This window comes from Arvicola amphibius, chromosome 8 (genome assembly GCF_903992535.2).
Source record: "Arvicola amphibius chromosome 8, mArvAmp1.2, whole genome shotgun sequence".
Classification (NCBI taxonomy): domain Eukaryota; kingdom Metazoa; phylum Chordata; class Mammalia; order Rodentia; family Cricetidae; genus Arvicola; species Arvicola amphibius.
The window spans coordinates 98,996,916-99,014,075 of NC_052054.1; the positions used below are offsets into that span (position 1 = coordinate 98,996,916).

A 17,160-nucleotide genomic window follows, 5' to 3' on the forward strand; every position below is an offset into this window, starting at 1 on the left:
TTCTTAAAGAAAGAAGGCAAAACCAAAACCATTCCCAGATAACAGAAGCCAAGAGCTGTTAGCAGACCTGCTTAATGGAGTATGAGAAGTTTCAAGAGAAGGATGGTGGCTGTACACAAGGGAACAGTTCCTCCTTCTCCTCTTCCTCATCGGTATAGCTCTCATACAATAACAGATCTAGTACCCACCTTTGCCATGGTAGCCTGGCATTGTCTGCAGACCTAAGACACACACATACACACACCAAAACACACCCCAATACAAAGCAAAAATGCAACACCCCACTATGTAAGGTTTCGGCAAGTGGTTCAAAGACCGTGCAAGGAATAAGGGAACAATTAGTCAACAAAATCCACAAAGTTCCATGCAAACAGACCTTCATATTGAATGCTAAACTGGGGCCTGCTTTTCCTTTTCATGCTGCCAGTTCATGGAAGCAGAGAGTTCACTTCAGGCTGGCATAGCCAAGAAAGCCCCAACAGGAGGCCTTTCTTCTAGAAACCCCCAATCGGAAGCTTTTCCTCCAGAAATCCCTAACAGGAGGCCTTTCCTTTCTGGAAATCACAGAGGACAGCAGTCTTCATGCCGTTTTTAACTGCTCACCCCACAGGCCGGGCTCTACACAGAGTCCATGCCTCCTGTGATGGGAAGAGAGACTCCGCTGTTGCGCTGAATCTCCCTTGGTGGACAGAGAGAGGCACAGCCTCAATTTCAGTGTTGATGAAGATCCTGGGACCCTGACCACCTTGTCCAGTTGGTGGGGCAGGATTCCATGCCAGGAGACGCAAGCTGTGAAGACCTCCTACTCTGCCCTGGGTACTCAGTTCCTAACATGAGGACTGTCTCTTAGAGATGTGTGCCATTGTCTCCACATGTGCCATTGGCTCCAGGACCTCAGCTCATATTACTCAGAGGAAAAGCCCCTTTAACAGAGCGCCCTAAATCTCTCTCAAGGATGTAACATCGTTGTAACTGAGACTTCCTGTTGGTGTCCTTGGAGCTACTAAAGGTTTTGAGGGCAACCGTGAAAAGAGTGGAAACCCAGCTGGAGGAACAAGGTAGACAGCTGTGACTAGGAGCCAGTGAGCATGGGAGGGAGAGGAGACTGGAAAGAGCAAGCAGCCAACACCGATCTGGGCCTGTCCTTGCAGGCAGCCCTGATTGGCTGTGTCGGTCTTTTGAGCAAGTTCTGCCAGGAGGAAGCACTGTTGGAAGCCAGAGACAACCAACCAGAAATTCAAAGAATTAAACAGCCCTGCTCAAGCCACCGTCATCCTGTGGTGACAGTGGAATTCCCAAGGCTGCACCTTCCAAGGAGCGGCATAGTACTGGGAGCAGGGGAGAAGAGATCCGTCGGTTACTGTCCTCACTGCTGTGATGAAATCCTGAAGCGAGCTACTTCGAGGAGGAAGACGTTAATTTGATTCGTAGTTTGAGAAGGGAATATAATCCATCATGGTGGGGAGGCCTGGCGGCAGGAGCTGGCAAGCAGCTGGTCACGTGGCACCTGAAGTCAGGAAGTAGAGAGAGGTTAATGTTGCCGCTCCAAGTTGCTTTCTCCTCTTTACTCATTCATGGCCCACAGCCTAGGGGCTGGACCCTGCCTGCATCAAGGGTGGCCTTCCTGTGTCAGCTAAACCTGTCTGTCTCTTTGGCAAGGCTAAATTCTGCTGCTTGCCTGTCAAGATGAAGGATCGCTAGTCCACTCATTGTCAAACTTGGCCTCTAAGCACATCACCCTTTAGTTTTATTTTTATTACCTTTAGGTTGTGTGTGTGTGTGTGTGTGTGTGTGTGTGTGTGTGTGTGTGTGGTGGGTGAATGTGTGCTTTGGCACACACATAGCGGCCAAGACAACATGTAAGCATCAAGAATCAGTCCTCCCAGTCCTCTCCTTTTACCACATGGGTAGCGGAGATTGAACGCCGGTGGTCAGGTATGGTGGGAAGCGCTGTCCGCCTGTTGAGCCCTCTCTCCAGGCCACACACCACCTTGAAATCATAGTGTTCTACTGGCTTTCCTATGGCCTCATTCTCATCTCATAGCGCATGGGGTGAACCTCCCCATTCTAGAAGAGAGGACCAGAGATAGTGTGGTGATGTGGATGACAGTGGCCCCCATAGGCTCATGAGTTTGAATGTTTGGCCCTCAGTTGGTGAAATCACTTGGGAAGGATTAGTGGGTGTGGCCTGGCTGGAGGAGGTGTGGCACTGCAGCAGGCTTTGCAGGTTTTCAAAAGTCCGTGCCATTCCCAGTTAGCTCTGTCTCAGGTCTGCGGATGAAGATGTAAGCTCTCAGCTACTGCTTCAGCAGCCACGCCTGCCCGCCTGATGCTACCACGCCTGCCCACCCGATGCTATGCTCTCTGCCATGACAGGCACGGACTCTAGCCCTCTCAAACTGAGTCCCAAATAAACTCTTCTGTAGCTTCTCCTGGCCACAGTGTCTGATCACAGCAGTATAAAAAGTAACCAAGGCAGACAGCAAGAGAAGACCAGAGTAAAGCAAGACCAAATCTCAACAAGGTGAACACCAAATCCTACAGCTCCATTTCTGCGCATCTGGAGATGTGCTAGAACTCTATGGACTCCCAAAAACTTTGGCTAGCCCCACCTCAGGTTCTACTGCGCCTCACATTGTCTCTCTCATGCTAGCTCTGTTTTCCTCACTAAACTTGCTGCTCTCTCTCACTGTTGATCCAAATACGAACAGTGAGCAGTGACCATGCCACAGCTCGAGTGCCATGCTGTCATCTGCTAAAGAAATTTCTACATTAGGGATTCAGCCTCCCCCACACTCTGAAGACATGGGTAGAATGAAGGTGGATTCTTTGCCAGAGTCTAACCTGAATAAACTCCAGTCCAAGTCTCAAAAGAGTCCTGATCTTCTCAGAAACTTCATGAGCTGAGCCCCCACTGCCTGTGGTTCTTTATTCCTTTAGCCGTTCTGGTTTTCCGAACTCCCCCAGAAAGGCCCACTGAGCTTGGTTTGCCGCAGTCTAGGGCTAGTCTACCCCACTGCTCCAGATTCTCTCACATTCCTCCCACACATCAGTTCCTCCACAGGACCAGATCCATCACAGCAACAGCCTCAGCCCCTGGCACTGGTTTTCTGGATTAGTTACTTTCCTTGTTACCATGGCAAAGTACCCAGCACGTGCCACTTCAGGGAGAAAGCATTCATTTTGGTTTACAGTTCAAGAGGGAAGTTGTGCTGACAGAAGCAGGAAGTGACTGGTCACCTTATGTCCTCAGTCCAGCCGCAGAGACGAACGCTGGTCTCGGCTCATGTCTCCTTTTTATTTAGTCTGGGCCCCCGTCCCATGGGATGGTGCCACTTATATTCAGGATTGGTCGAGCCATGTCAGTTGAGCCTGTCTGAAAATGCCCTCCCCGACATGCTCAGAGGTTTGTCTCCTAGGAGATTTTAAATCAACAAACTGATAAGATTAGCCACCACTGTGGACTCTTACCAATTCAGGTTTCTGAGCAAGTAACAACTGGCCTCTGAGAACGAGCAGGGAAAAATAACCAGGACTTCAGAGACAGATGGGAGGTCATCAGGGTGACTCCTTCAGAGTCTGCGAACTGGGCAAGGCTGCCTGGTAGCCTTTAGTGGTGTAGCAAGGCAGATCTTGAATGGAGGTGGAAGGCAACTGTAGGACCTAGGCAGGGGCTGCAGGTAGGTAAGCCCTCCGAGGCACAGGTGGTGGCCACGGGTGAGGACCCCTCCCCCAGCTGCCGTGCTCCCCTGCCCACGGGGTGCTAACTCAGCTGTCTCCACAGCGGAGCTGTCTACCAGTCACAGGATGAAGAAGAGGAGCTCCAGCGTGCCTAAAACCCCAGCCACAGAAAAGCAGCAGTGAGTGGGTCCCTGGGGGCCGCCTTCTCTCTCTGTCCTGAGTAGCAGAGCCTTGGCCAGGCAGCCCGGCACAGAGGCACAGGCTCCAGCCGGAATGAGGCTAACAGATGAAGTCTCAGGGCACACTCAGTGAACTTGGTTGTCGGGGGGTGGGGGGGATGACACACAAGCTCTGCATCTTCGGGGCGGGGATGGCCACCCCCCCGGGGCAGAGCACAACCCAGCTCAAGCACTGTTTTTCCAGGAGTCCCATCATCCTCTTGCAGGGTGTTTGTGTTTGTGTGACGGACTCTGTAGTCACCTGTGCTGTGTGCCCTCTGGGGCACATATTCGTGGGAACATCTGCACCATCAATCCGGAGGGACAGGGCAGGGATAGAGAGGGCGGTGGGGGGCATCTCCTCTGGAAATGGAGGTTGGTGTTGAGTCTTACCCCACACACGAGCTCTGAGGTCTGCCCTTGAGTAGCTGATTCATAGCAGCCATACTACTTACAACCCGTTTTATTCTGTGCCGGTAAGCTGCCTCCAGCCTCCATGTTGGATACACAGACTTTGCCTGAACAGCTTTTATCGCAGAACCTGTGGTGGGCCCAAAGGCTCCGTGTGTATTAACTGTTGAGAATAACCGTGTGGAGACTACTGTGGGTGGGGACATCAGGGCTTCTGTTTATATGTGGTAGCTGCTCTGCCTGGTGGGATGTGTGGACATGACTGTAGACCTTAGGAGCTCAGGTGTAGGCACAGACCTGACCCTGGGATTCTGTCACAGCCTTGCCTTTTACAAGTTTTGCTACCAGTGTGGTCGCTCCATTGGGGTCCGCCTCACACCCTGTCCCCGCTGCTATGGGATCCTGACCTGCAGCAAGTATTGCAAGACCAAGGCCTGGGCTGACTTCCATAAAAAGGACTGCAATGACGTCATGATCTTGAGTAAGTTGGGTGCCATGTTGGGATGGGCTGGCGAGGGAGGGGCCTTCTACTGCCTCCCAGGACAAAGATGTAGGCCTGGGGAGTGGGTGGAGGAAGAGAATCGCCATTTCCTTTGGAAGCTCTTTCATGATGTTTTCCTGGAATTTACATCCAGGACTGAATGGGTAGTTTTGTGTGTGTGTGTGTGTATGTGTCTTGAGGGGTGGAAAAGGGAGGATAGAGCAGGGAGCCATCCTGGCTCTTCACCTGTGGTGATGTCTCTGTGCATGGCAACTACCTGGAAAGTGGCCATGTAACTTCCTTGCAGAGCTGAGAGATGGGTGCCAGGCGATTTGCTGTCACCGGGCATCTGCTAGTCACATGCAACACAAGATGGTGCTTACCATAGGGGGCTGCTTCTAAAGTGTCCACATAGCAGCCCCCCACCCTTAAAATTTGTAGCAATATGGGTTCCAAGTGTCTGCTTCTATGAATGGCATCCTTGATCCTCCCCCCGGCTCTGTCCTCCCCTCCATCCTCCTCCTCCCTGGATCTATGCCCTTCCCCTCCATCCTCCTCCCCCTGACTCTATGCCCTTCCCCTCCATGCTCCTCCCCCCGGCTCTGTCCTCCCCTCCATCCTCCTACTCCCTGGATCTATGCCCTTCCCCTCCATGCTCCTCCCCCCGGCTCTGTTCTCCCCTCCATCCTCCTACTCCCTGGATCTATGCCCTCCCCATCCATCCTCCTTCACCCTGACTCTATGCTTTTTTCCTCCATCCTCCTCCCCCCTGACTCTATGCCTTTCCCCTCCAATCTCCCCCCGCCCCGACTCTACTAAAGTGGTGAATGGCACAGGGGTCTGGCTGTATTCTAATACTGGCATTTTAGGGGGCATTATCCACTGCCCTGGACTTGGCACCTGCCAAGTGGCTGGGCTACTCCTCTATAAAACCAGGATTTCCTGTAACAGGTACCCTCAGTGGGATTTACCCAGAATTTGGTAATAGCTTTTGCCTTGCAGATCTTGCAGGGAGGTGTCTTTGAAAGGTGACCATAGCCAGCCCTTCCTATTGTTGCAGGCAGCACTTACAAGTTCTGGGCAAAGCATAGAGAAGTTGATTGCAGACTGTAGCTGAGTGAGGTGGGGGCTCTCTCACGGGCAACCCGTAGAGTGGGGGCCACTCAGGGAGAGAAACATTTTGGTCTAGGAAGCAAGGTGTAGTGGTCACTGCACCTGGGCTTGGTCTCCTTAGGGACACTCCAGATTCATCTACCCCTTAAGTCTCTTGCTCAGGCCCAGCAGTTGGCCCTCCATATCCCTCCCTGTGCCTCCTCTTATCCATTCAGTGCCCCATGCGGATAACTCGGTGTGGAAAGCAGCAGAATCCCAGTGAGGGAACAGCGCTTGGTGCTGAGCCTGGGGAGGAGCCCAGGGTTGCGCCCTGTTCTGGCCTCATTCAAGAAGTGAGTGTGCTACTGCGGCTGCATGTCACAACAGTCTTTGTCTTTCTGACCTGGCAATAAAGTAACCTATGGTGTGTTCTCAAGTCTGTGTCCTGGACCAAGTCTCAGAATCCCTGTCCATGCTGGTGATGACTACCCTGACAGTCTCTCATAAGGCCTGTGCTATGCCTTGCCCAGTACGCCAGGAAAGGCAAAGGGCTGGTAGGCTGGCAGATCAGGGGTAAGGGACTCTGCTAGAGAGCTGACTGCAGGGCAGTCACAGCTCCTGGCTCATGCTGGCACGGGTTCTCCCAGTTGGAGGCATCTCCCGGTCCCAAAGAGAAGAGCCGTTCTCTGCTATCTAGGTCCCTTCCAGGGACTCCCACTCCCTATGGGGTCCAGGGTACTCTCATGGTACATTAGTTGCACGTCTGCCATGTGCGCTCAGCTTGTCCTGCGGCCACAGTGGAAGTCACAGGGACTGATGAGGGTAAAGGGACAGGACTAGAGCAAGGCAGTGTGGCCAAGGCTGGCAAGTCTGCCCTGGAGAACCAGTTCCACTTTCAGGGTGACAAAGAGGGCAGGCAGGGAGGACTGTAGCCACTTGCCTGAAGGTAGACAGGCCTAGGGGTGCCTGGGGAGGAAGTGGGGCAGAGAGCACAGGACTGGAGAAGTGGAAAGGGAGCTACAGAGCTTGAGAGGATTGGGGAAGACACCAGCTGGGCAGCCTGTCTCCTGGCAGCTGCACAGCAATACTGGTGGGTGGGTTTTGAATTCTACTCTAAGGGGGAGGTTCATAGGGGTGGCAGGTAAGGCTTACATATGTAGGTGAGGACGACAAGCTGTTCCTTGTGGAACTCAGCCACAGATAGCTTTCCAAGAGGGACTCCTGACAGGCAAGGACTGGAGCTTTGTCCCCTAGCACCGATGGGTTGTTACTATGGGTGACCCAGCTCCTTGTTCTAGAGTGGGCCTTCCCGGTTGGGGTGCTGGTGCCCATGTCAGCAGCCGGTGTGCACGAGCATCCCCCTCCAGTCCATTAGCAAAGAAGGAGCTTCCACGTTTCTTATGGAAAGCAAGAGCAAGCAAATGCAAATGACAGTTACCCTGATACCAGCAAGGGTCTCCAGACGTGCAGGGATGCAGGGACTAGCCAGGGACACATACACACATGCATACCTAAGATAAGGGCATTTCTCTGTTCCAAACAAGGCCATGGACACCTTTTATTTGTACTTTTTTCTACAACATTTTCTCCAAGTGAAAGCCCTACCATGTTTTACTAAAATATGTGCTAATTGTTTTCATTTTATCTTATATGAATGCTTTGCCTGAATGAATTTATGTATAGAAATGCTTGGCTGATGACTGAAGAGGCCAGAAGAGGGCACCCCATCTCCTGGAATTGGAGTTGCAGATGGTTGTGGGCTACCTTGTGGCTGCTGGGTGTTGAACCTGAGTCCTCTGGAAAAGCAGAAAGTTGGCTCTTAAACTGCTGAGCTAATTTTCCAGCCACCCCTAATTGTTTTAAAGGAGATAATAGTGACAACCATATTAATCTTAGGGTCCATTCTGAACACCTGGGGAATATATTTAGATTTTAATCTGTGGCTGCACACAGCCCTCCAAGATGCCATGCACACACACCTCTCTGCTGAGTTCTGCCTTGAACAGTATGACAGTGGCCTAAAGCTTACTTTCTAATGCGCTTGTTCCACAATTTCTCAATTAGTCGTGGAGGCTGGTTGGAGTGCCAGATTATAACTCAGGCCATTTTGTCCTTCAGTCTACAAAGGGTCACACACACATGCACACACTCATTGGGGTTTTATCCCTTCCATTGGTTTCCAGGAAGCCTTCCCTGTGTTCTGAAGTCTGCTCTCAGAGGCTATGTCAGTCTGAGAGAGGTGGGCGCCACAGTGTGACCATGTGTGGACACCTGTTCGTGTTGATGTGAAGTGTGCTCTCAGAGGTTATGTCAGTCTAAGAGAGGTCATTGCCTCAGAGTGACCGTGTGTAACATCTGTCCGTGTTGGTGTGAAGTGTGCTCTCAGAGGTTATGTCGGTCTAAGAGAGGTGGGTGCCTCAGAGTGACCGTGTGTGACACCTGTCCGTGTTGGTGTGAAATTTATGTCCTTTCATCTTCTTTCTCACACCTTTTGTGTGGGGAACTTGGTGGCATCGCGACTCCTTTTTCTGTCTCCCCTGTAAAGTGGCTTCTTGCAGCCTGAGCTGTACCACATGAAAGCGGTTAGATCTATCCATCCCTGAGGCTGAGGGAGCTGTTGGCTGATGAGGCTGTAGATAGGGGTGACTTATTTCTGCTGATCATAGCTATTTTAGTATGTCACCCATCGACCCATGGTTTCACTTTCTGCCTGGAACTGAAAGGTCCTGGGTCGTCCCTAAGACGGCCTGTGGTGACCGGCAGTCATATCTTTCATCTGAACTGCAGGTGACTCCAAAGCCTGTGGCCTCAACCTGCAGGGCTGTGACACCTTTTCTTGTCTGCCGGACAATCCCACTCACATCTCCCTGAAGCCCTTTCAGATACGATTGTGGATTTAGTCATCGAGCTCAATTATCTTGCGGGGAGTTTGCAGTTGGCTGGTTTCGTGAAAGACAGTGGGGAACCTGGAAGTACTGAGACCTCCAGGTTCGATGTGAGGCTGTACTTCCGTCGTTTTCTTTGCATGGGATTCGTTGATGGCTCCTCTCCGGCTTTCACATCACATCTTACCTGTAGAAGTCAGCTTATCCCTGCCCTCAAAAGCAAAGCCCAGTGGAGCCCCGTCCCTCCTGTCCTGATTATCCTGCACGGTGTTCCTGGTTTCTCTGTCCCCTCCTGGAACAATCCCTCCTGGGGTCTCCCTGCCACTGCAGCAATGCCTGTCTTTAGCCCCACCCAGACTTGCTTGCCCCTTGTGGCTCCCTGCTGTGTCCACCTTCACTGGGTGGCTTTCGCTGGGTCCTTGTCTGAGCCTTTCCTGCTAGTCACAGGCTCAGAGATGTATTGTCTCTTCTGGATCAACTCTGTTGTTAGCCGGCACCTTTTAGGTCATGGGACATGGTGGCCTGGTCCCTCTGCCTCAGGAACCCGCATTCCAGCTACACTTGCTGTGTATTGGTGGAAAGAAGGATTGAGAGTGAGAGGGGGTAGGTGGGGCAATGCATACATGGATGGGGTTGCTCATTAAAGCAAGGAGGGGCCTTGTGGCCCTGGGCATATGGTCTAGAGAGAGTTACTCTGTGAAACAGTCCTGGCTGTCCTGGAACTCGAGAAAAGCCCCTCTTAGCAGGGAACTTTGTTTCTAAGCAGAAGAAGTGAGATACTATGGGAGGGCTGGGGCTGGAAATCCAGGAGGGAATTGTATCTATGCTCTTTCGAGGAGCAGCCCCTCCCCGTCTTCTTAGAGCCTTGGCAAGTCCTGGGGAGCAGTTAACTTTCTCATGAAGCCAGCTGGCTTGTACTCCAGAGCACTCAGAGGCCTGAACTCTCAGGCCAGGGAACGGAGGAAAAGGGAAGAAATTCTAAAGTGGTCATGCCCCATGCCACTGATGCTTCTGCCTGCAGGGAAGAGAGGTGATACTCAAAGCTGGTATTCAAAGCAGAATCTCTTTCCTCCTCACCCTCAGTAGGGCTGCTGGCCCTAGTGCTGTTTGTGGCTATTGTGGGTATTCTGGGGCAGGTGGTGTGCGGTAAGAGCTGCAGGGTCACTTGGAACATGGAGGGAAGAAGTAGGAGAGGTCCGCACATGGCCAGATGGAGGGCGGGGCCTCCTCTACCATACACCTGCTGCCTACCGGAACCTTAACCCAGCCCTCTCTAGGGGATAGCCCAAGCACTTGTCCCAGCATCTCAGAATCCATCCTGTGGCTCCTGCTACCAGCACCTTTTCTATCTCAGGGGCCTCCTGCATAGTATTGAGACCACTGGGTGAGCCTTCTATGCTGTCCTATGGTAGGGGTGAGACAGTAGGGGAAGGAGAGGCTGCAAACCCCAACAGCTGCTCTGTTTTCTCTCTGACACTCTCTACTTACCTATGCGCTGGTGCTCAGCTGCCAAGCCTCCACCTTGAAGCTAACTTCCGTCCCTATTGGGAGATGCGCTCCTTCTCTTGTTCTAGCGTTGGCACCTCCCCAAAGTACCCCCCTCATGCAGGCAGCCCTCAGGAAATCAGGGCTGCCCTGGACCTGCACTCCCTGGGGGACCCCAGTGGGCCAAAGCAGCAGGGGATCAGGATTCAGTTTAGAGTCCAGCCTGCGTACAGAGGACATGTGCCTCCATCAGGTGCCCCAAAGTCAGGGAAGCTGTTGAGGATTCCACTAGCAGAGCAGAGCTGAATCTCTGCCTCTGAGCTGTCCCGATGGTTGCCAGGTGCTGCCGGGAACTTGAATGTGGAAAGAACATAGCGAACGTCCAAAGTGGTTGCCACTCTGCTGCAGCTCGTGTGCTCCTGTTCCCGAAGCATGCGGGATCAGCTGGTGGGATGAGGAGGACAAAGGGCAGAGACTGATGAGAGTTGTTGAGGCCCAGGCACCTTGGGAGGGAAGAGAAGCCCTTTCTCTGGAGGCTGCCTCCCAGGGGGGTTCTTAGGCCATCCTCGAGGTGCCAATGTCTATGGGGCCCAGTATCTCCATCTCTGTTCCCCCCAGAATCCCCTTCTCATTGCTCACCTGGAATTCTGGGTTTTTCTTTTGGGCTAAACTCAGCTGCCTTGTCCTTTCTGTCTGGGTGAATGGGTAGGTACCTTGCTATCCGCCTGAGCTCTCAAAGGCCCACAGGGAACGGTGCCAAAGCAAGGAGGCAAGCCCCCGGTTAGATGTGGGGCATGGCAAGTGATCAGATCGTACCTCTAGAGAGCACAGACTCAGTGCAGGAAACGAGGACAGAGTTGTAGGGGGAGAGTCAGGAAGTAATGGATGGGATGGACCTGGCCAGTAAGCAGGATAGGGGCAAGATGTGCCCAGGGGTCTCTGAAGGAGGCAAGACATGGCAGGCTATGGACACAGATGGAGTTTGGCTCCATACAGACTAGGAAGTCAATAGGGGGCAGCAAGAGAGGGCAGAGTCTGGGGCATGGAGTTAGAGTTTGGCTGCAGACCAGCAAGAATGGGCACCTCTTCTCAACTCCTTCCGACATCTGGCCTTTTGGGAGAGTGGACTGCTGCCAGGGTCCAGGGCCAGGTGACCATCCAGGGCTTGGGAGGAAAGGCAAAAGAGCTGTGGATGGCCCCGAGAGGGTCTCAGATGGCAACAGCGAAGAGTAGCTTGGGTCGTCATGGAGATGGAAGGCTAGAACATGGGTGCCAGGGTTCTGTGCAGAAGTTTGGGAACCTCTGTGTTCTCTGGAGAGGGAGAAACAGGTAGCCAGAAGAAGGGTCTGTGCTACAGGCAGTGTAGCCAAGGCCAGGGCTGTGGCTTCCCTTGATAGTTTGTTCCCTTGAAGTCTGGGAAGGACATCCATTTCCCTGTTCTCCCCCAGGTCCTGGCTCCTCCCGACTGAAGCCAGGAAGCCTCTTCAGACTACACTGCTTGGGAGAGTATCATTTCTCCACTGTATTCTCCTGGTCTTGTTGAGTAGCTGGATGTGTGTGCTTTCACTAATTCCTGGGCTTCCTGTATTCTTACCCATGTCCGTTCTTACCTAGCTCCTGCTACTGTTTCCATTAGTTTTGTTGGCAGTTTTAAATAGAAAACGGGACACCTCCACACCCCCATAGTCTTGGTTCTTCCTCAGACATAGCTTTGGTTCTCAGGGTCTTTTATGAATTTTAGGATCGCCCTATGAAAGATATTATTGGGCTTTTGGTCTGTAGATTGTTTTGGATGGTATCAAGCATTCCAGCAGTATTAATTTTCTCAGTCCAGATCATGGTATATTTTATTTACTTATGTCTTTTTAAACTCATTTGCCAATGTTTTCTGATTTCTAGCTTATAGTTTTTTTACCTCCTCAGATATATTTATTTCTATGTATTTTAATTTTCATGTTATTACAGATGAGATTGTACCCTTAGCTCCTCCCTTTCTTCTCCCGTGCCTTCCCTGTCCCATTCACCCTATTTTTCTTCTTGGCTCTGAGAAGCAAACACAGAGCTTTGCATACGCAAGACCAGCGCTCTACTTCTGTTCTATATCCCTAGACAAAGTGTTGCTATGTAGCCTAGTCTGACCTTGAACTCTATCCTCCTGCCTCAGCCTTCCGAGTGCTGGGATTGAAGGTATGCACCACCACCCCCGGCCCCTTAGTTTCTTTTCAGATGACTCATTGTTTTTACACATGGACTTTATGTCAGTTCGACATCTTGGTACTGGGCTGAGACTTCTTGTTAGCTCTCGGAGTTCGGCGTAATTCTGCAGAGAAATACACATGTTGTTGTCTGCCAGTGAAGATAATGTGATTTCAGAACCGCGGCCCTTTATATCCTTTTTCTTGTCTTTTGCTATCTAGGACTTCTAGGCAATAAGCTGAGTGAAAATGGTGAAATGGGATCCTCACCTTGTTCTTCATCTTAGATAAAGAGATTTTAGGTATTTTTATTTATTTGTTTTTTGTTCATCAAGTATGCTGTTAGGTGTGGACACACACACACACACACACACACACACACACACACTTGTTGACAGAAGCTACTTGTTCATTTCCTGGCCACCCAGACCTGAAATAATGACACAAAAACTATATTAATTGCAACATTGCTTGGCCTATTAGCTCAGGTTTTTTGTTAACTCTTACATCTTAAATTAACCCATTTCTATTATTTTATATTTTACCATGAGTGTCGTGGTTTACCAGTAAGGTTTTGGAGGGCTGGCGTCTTTTTCCTTTAGCGGCTACATGGCGTCTGACTCTGCCTTCTTTTTTCCTCTATCTCTGCTTGGAATTCCTGCCTTGCTCTAGTCTTCCCTGCCATAGGCCCAAAGAAACTTCTTTATTAATCAATGGTAATAAAACATATTTACAGCATACAGAGGGGAATCCCACATCACCTCCCTTTTCTGTCTAAATAAAAAGGAAGGTTTTAACTTTGACATAGCAAGATTACATACAACAAAACAGTTATCAAGCAAGAATTATAGTTGCAATATTTAGTTCATTTATATTTGGCAAATTAAGGAAAATACTCTATCACATACCAAAATACAGTCTCTCATAATAGCCTAATTTTATTCTTTAACCATAAAAATATGTTAAATTTTGTCAGAAGTTATTTTTTTAACATCTATGTGATTACTGGGTGGTTTTTATTCTTTATTCTGTGACTATTTAATGCATCACATCGATTTGTATATGCTGAATCTCTCTGCAGCCCAGGGAGGTGGCCCTGGGTCACATTCCATGATTCCTTCAATGTACTGGTGACACGGATTGTGACAAGTTCACAGGGAATATGGTTTTTCTTATTGTTCCCTTTCTGAATTTGGTGTGAGGGAGATCACTGCCCTGTAAAGTGAGTCTATAAGACTCCCTACCACCTCCTGTTCCGTTTTCTGTGAGATTTAATCCTCCTTTAAATGCTTTGTAGAATTCACCCACAAAGTCCCCTTGTCCTGGGCTTTCATGTGGGGTTTGCCTGTTATTGCTGATTTAGTATCTTCATGTTTGTTATGTTTGTTCAAACTCTGTTTCTTTACAATTTGGCCTACATAAGTTGTATATTTCTAGGACATTCTCCATTTCTTCCAGGTTTTCTAATGTGTAGGTATAAAATTATTAATCTTTTATGATTGTTTCTATTCCTATAGCATGTTGTAATGACTCCTCTTCATGAATAATTTGGAGATTATTTTTAGTTTAGCTAAAGATTTGACAGTTTTATCACTTTTTTCTAGTTTCTATTTCATTGATTTCTGCTTGGATCGTGATTATTTTATTTGCTTTATATATAGCTTGTCCTTTTTTGTCCCTCGAGTGAAGTTAGGCTGGCTGGGTTCCTTTTTCTACTATGGATGTTTGCCACTGCAGACACTTCTAAAAGAACTGCTTTTGGTACACTCCATGAGTCTTGATGTGCTTTCACATTTCCATTTGCCTCAAGATAGCTTTTAACTTCCTTTCGAATTTCTTTTTTGACTTTCTGGTTATGGAAGAGTATGTTATTTATTCCCACATACCTGTGGGAATTTGTCTAAGTTCCTCAGATTGTTGATTATCTAGTTTCATAACACTGTGGTTAGGAAAGATACTGATAAGATTTTGATCATGTGATCTGCCCTGGAGATGCCTATGTTCCTGAGACACACAGGCACTCTGTGGTGGATGGAATTATCTGTGTGTATGCTAGCCCACTCTATCTTTAGTATTTTTCCAAGTTTGTTGCTCCCTTGTTATTTTCTGTCTGTATTATATACTCATCACCAAATATTATGGGATGCTGAAGTTACTGTTTACATTTCCTTCAGATGTGCCAGCGTTGGCTTTGTTTGTTCAGTGCACTAGTGTTAGGCACACATTTACTTACAATTGCTATATCTGATCAATGAATGAACTGCCTTCTTTATGATCACATGGTGACCTTGTGATTCGGACTGGCAGTCTGTTTTTGTCTGGTTGATAGAGACACTTCCATGGCATCTTAGTTACTGTTCACATAGGATATATTTTTAAATCCCTTCTCATTCAGCCCAATGGCTGACTTAGTAACCTTTCTATTGTTATGAAAAAACACCGTGATCAAAGGAACCTGTAGAAAAAAATATTTATGGGGACTCAGAGTTTCAGAGTGTGAGTCCATGACCATCATGGCAGGGATCATGGTGGCAGGCAGGCAGGCATGGTGCTGGAGCAGTGATTGAGAGCTTACATCTGATCCACAAGCAGTAAGCAAAGAGTCAAACCTCAGAGGTCCCCAGTGACACACCCTCTGCTAACAAGGCTATACCTCCTAATCCTTCCCAAACAGCTCCACTGGCTAGGGACTAAACATTCAACAGATGAGTCTGTAGGTGCCATTCTGATTCAAGCCACCACAATGGTGAATTTCATATATAATGGACAGCTGGATCCCTCTGTCCCATCTTCATAGGTCTTGCTGCGTTCCCTATGCTGGCTTCAGAATCCACGATAGGGCCGTTGGGCGGGTGGCTTAGATCAGCTCTTCACATTCCGAGGGCTGCCATCTTGGCTGGCTCGCTCCAGTGCTACTTCAGACTGCACTTGGAGGCGGGTCTGTGCTGGAAATAAGTGCTCCCACTCATCCCTTCGGGACGTGTACAAGGGAAGTGTTCAGTTACTAAGGTCTTACTTTCAGGGCAATCCACTTGTCCCTGAGTTGTGTGGACATGGGGTAGTTTTCATCTAGGCGGGCTTCCTTGCAGAGGGAAAGCCCTGCTGGGCAACAGCTGCTCCTGTTCCTCACCAGGCAGCCTTGGTTTTCGGCGAAGCAGCTGGCCAACTACAACTGTGCCCTAGGAGTCCTAGTCCCTCACCCACCCAGGGTCACCGCGTTGGCTCTCTAACCTCTGCCTTCTAATGGCTTGGGATGTATGGGCATGTGCATGGACGAGTACGGGTGAGCGCATGTGTGGGCTAAAAGCACCGTGCTGGTTTGCAGGATTGCCTGCAGGTGTGTGGGAGAACTGGCCGCGGTCACTAGGCCAGTCAGGATGCTGGTGCCTTCCTGAGTTCTCATGAGGAAGGCTCTGAGAACTCATGATGGCAGGGAAGGGACTACTCTCTAGCTAGCCTCTTTGGCAGCCCTGTGGAAGGACTTAGGTACAAGGTGCTGACCTGGCATTTATCTGGTGCTAGACCTGGCACAGGCCTGGCTGCTGACTCCTGTGTTGTGTACCCATCTCAGACATGTCCTCCTTTTCTTGATAGGGAGGAAGGGCTTCCTGCCCCCACTGAACGAAAGGCATGTGTATGTGCCCACCCATGTCCAGCTCAAAAAGAAAAAGTGTGTCTGGTTCGAGGATTCCAAGCAGAACAAAGTGTCCACAAAGTGGAGAACCTGCTGGAGTGTTTGACACAGTGCTCCATCGGCAGGCACCAGCGAGCACCCGCTTATTCAGCTCTCCCCACAGGGCTCTACCGAGCCTCGCCCTCAATCCATGGCTGTCTATCCTGACCACTTGAGGAGAGAGGACTGATTGTACTCCTTCCCACTCCCAGGGAAGAATCTGGGCCACTTGGCATCAGAGCTTCCCAGGACTTGCAAAGAGGCAGAAAGTGAAGACGCAGCTGCCACTCTGGGCCTGGACACTGCAGGGACCCTTGGGTAGGGTCTAATACGCAACAGGAGCTTCACCGAGGACCCTTCCTTTTGGGAGATGTTTGTGTCTCCTTGTGATGTGTGGTCGAGCAGCGTTTGTGGGTTAGGGCTCTGCTCTGTTCCTTCATGTCCCCATTGAATGGTGACACTGTAAATGTACTTGTACAGCAGCATGGGCCACAGCTCCAGATAAAGTACACATGCCACATCTGGCTGAGCAGGGCTTCGGAGTCTCGCTACTGAGTGAGCTTCCTCGCCATGGAGGCTGGCTCTGTGTGCTCACACAGGGTCCTTGAAGTGAGGGTGAACGGGCCTGGGTGCCTTAGGCTATCCAGGGTCTGTCTGCAGATGTAGGACAGCTTAGAACAGACTGGAGTGGGAGGACATTTCTGGTTCCTACCCTGTTCTCCTGGGTAACTCAGAGGCACCCTGGCAGGAATGAGAACCTTTTTCTATGGGTAAGGCACACGTGCATTGAGGGGCGTTGGCTAACGTGGGAGGTAGGTGGGGCCAGCACAGGCTGATATCCTAGCCCCTTCCTCCCATGAACTTTGGCATGTTCAGTTGGCACAGGTGGGCATCCTCCCAGGCAGGACTCAGAGAGGTTCAGTGGTCACCCATCACACAGAAACCCTAGGGCCTCGCTACAGGTGTAACCCGTGCTCAAACCCCTTCCAACAAGCCCTGCCGTGTGCACGCCACGTTCACACAGACACAAATGCAGTCT

At 50.2% G+C, this 17,160-nt stretch overlaps 1 protein-coding gene across 1 annotated transcript in view; it reads left to right on the forward strand.

Annotated features, from left to right (window-relative positions):
* Ankmy1 (ankyrin repeat and MYND domain containing 1) overlaps positions 1-16,549 on the forward strand; it is a 45,169-nt gene extending 28,620 nt beyond the window's left edge. Inside the window, exons 16-18 of the mRNA XM_038340685.1 lie at positions 3,785-3,860; positions 4,631-4,791; positions 16,043-16,549. Of these exons, the coding sequence (XP_038196613.1) occupies positions 3,785-3,860; positions 4,631-4,791; positions 16,043-16,188 (383 nt within the window). The 3' untranslated portion in view covers positions 16,189-16,549. The remainder of the gene's footprint in view (positions 1-3,784; positions 3,861-4,630; positions 4,792-16,042) is intronic.
* The last annotated feature ends 611 nt before the right edge of the window (positions 16,550-17,160 follow it).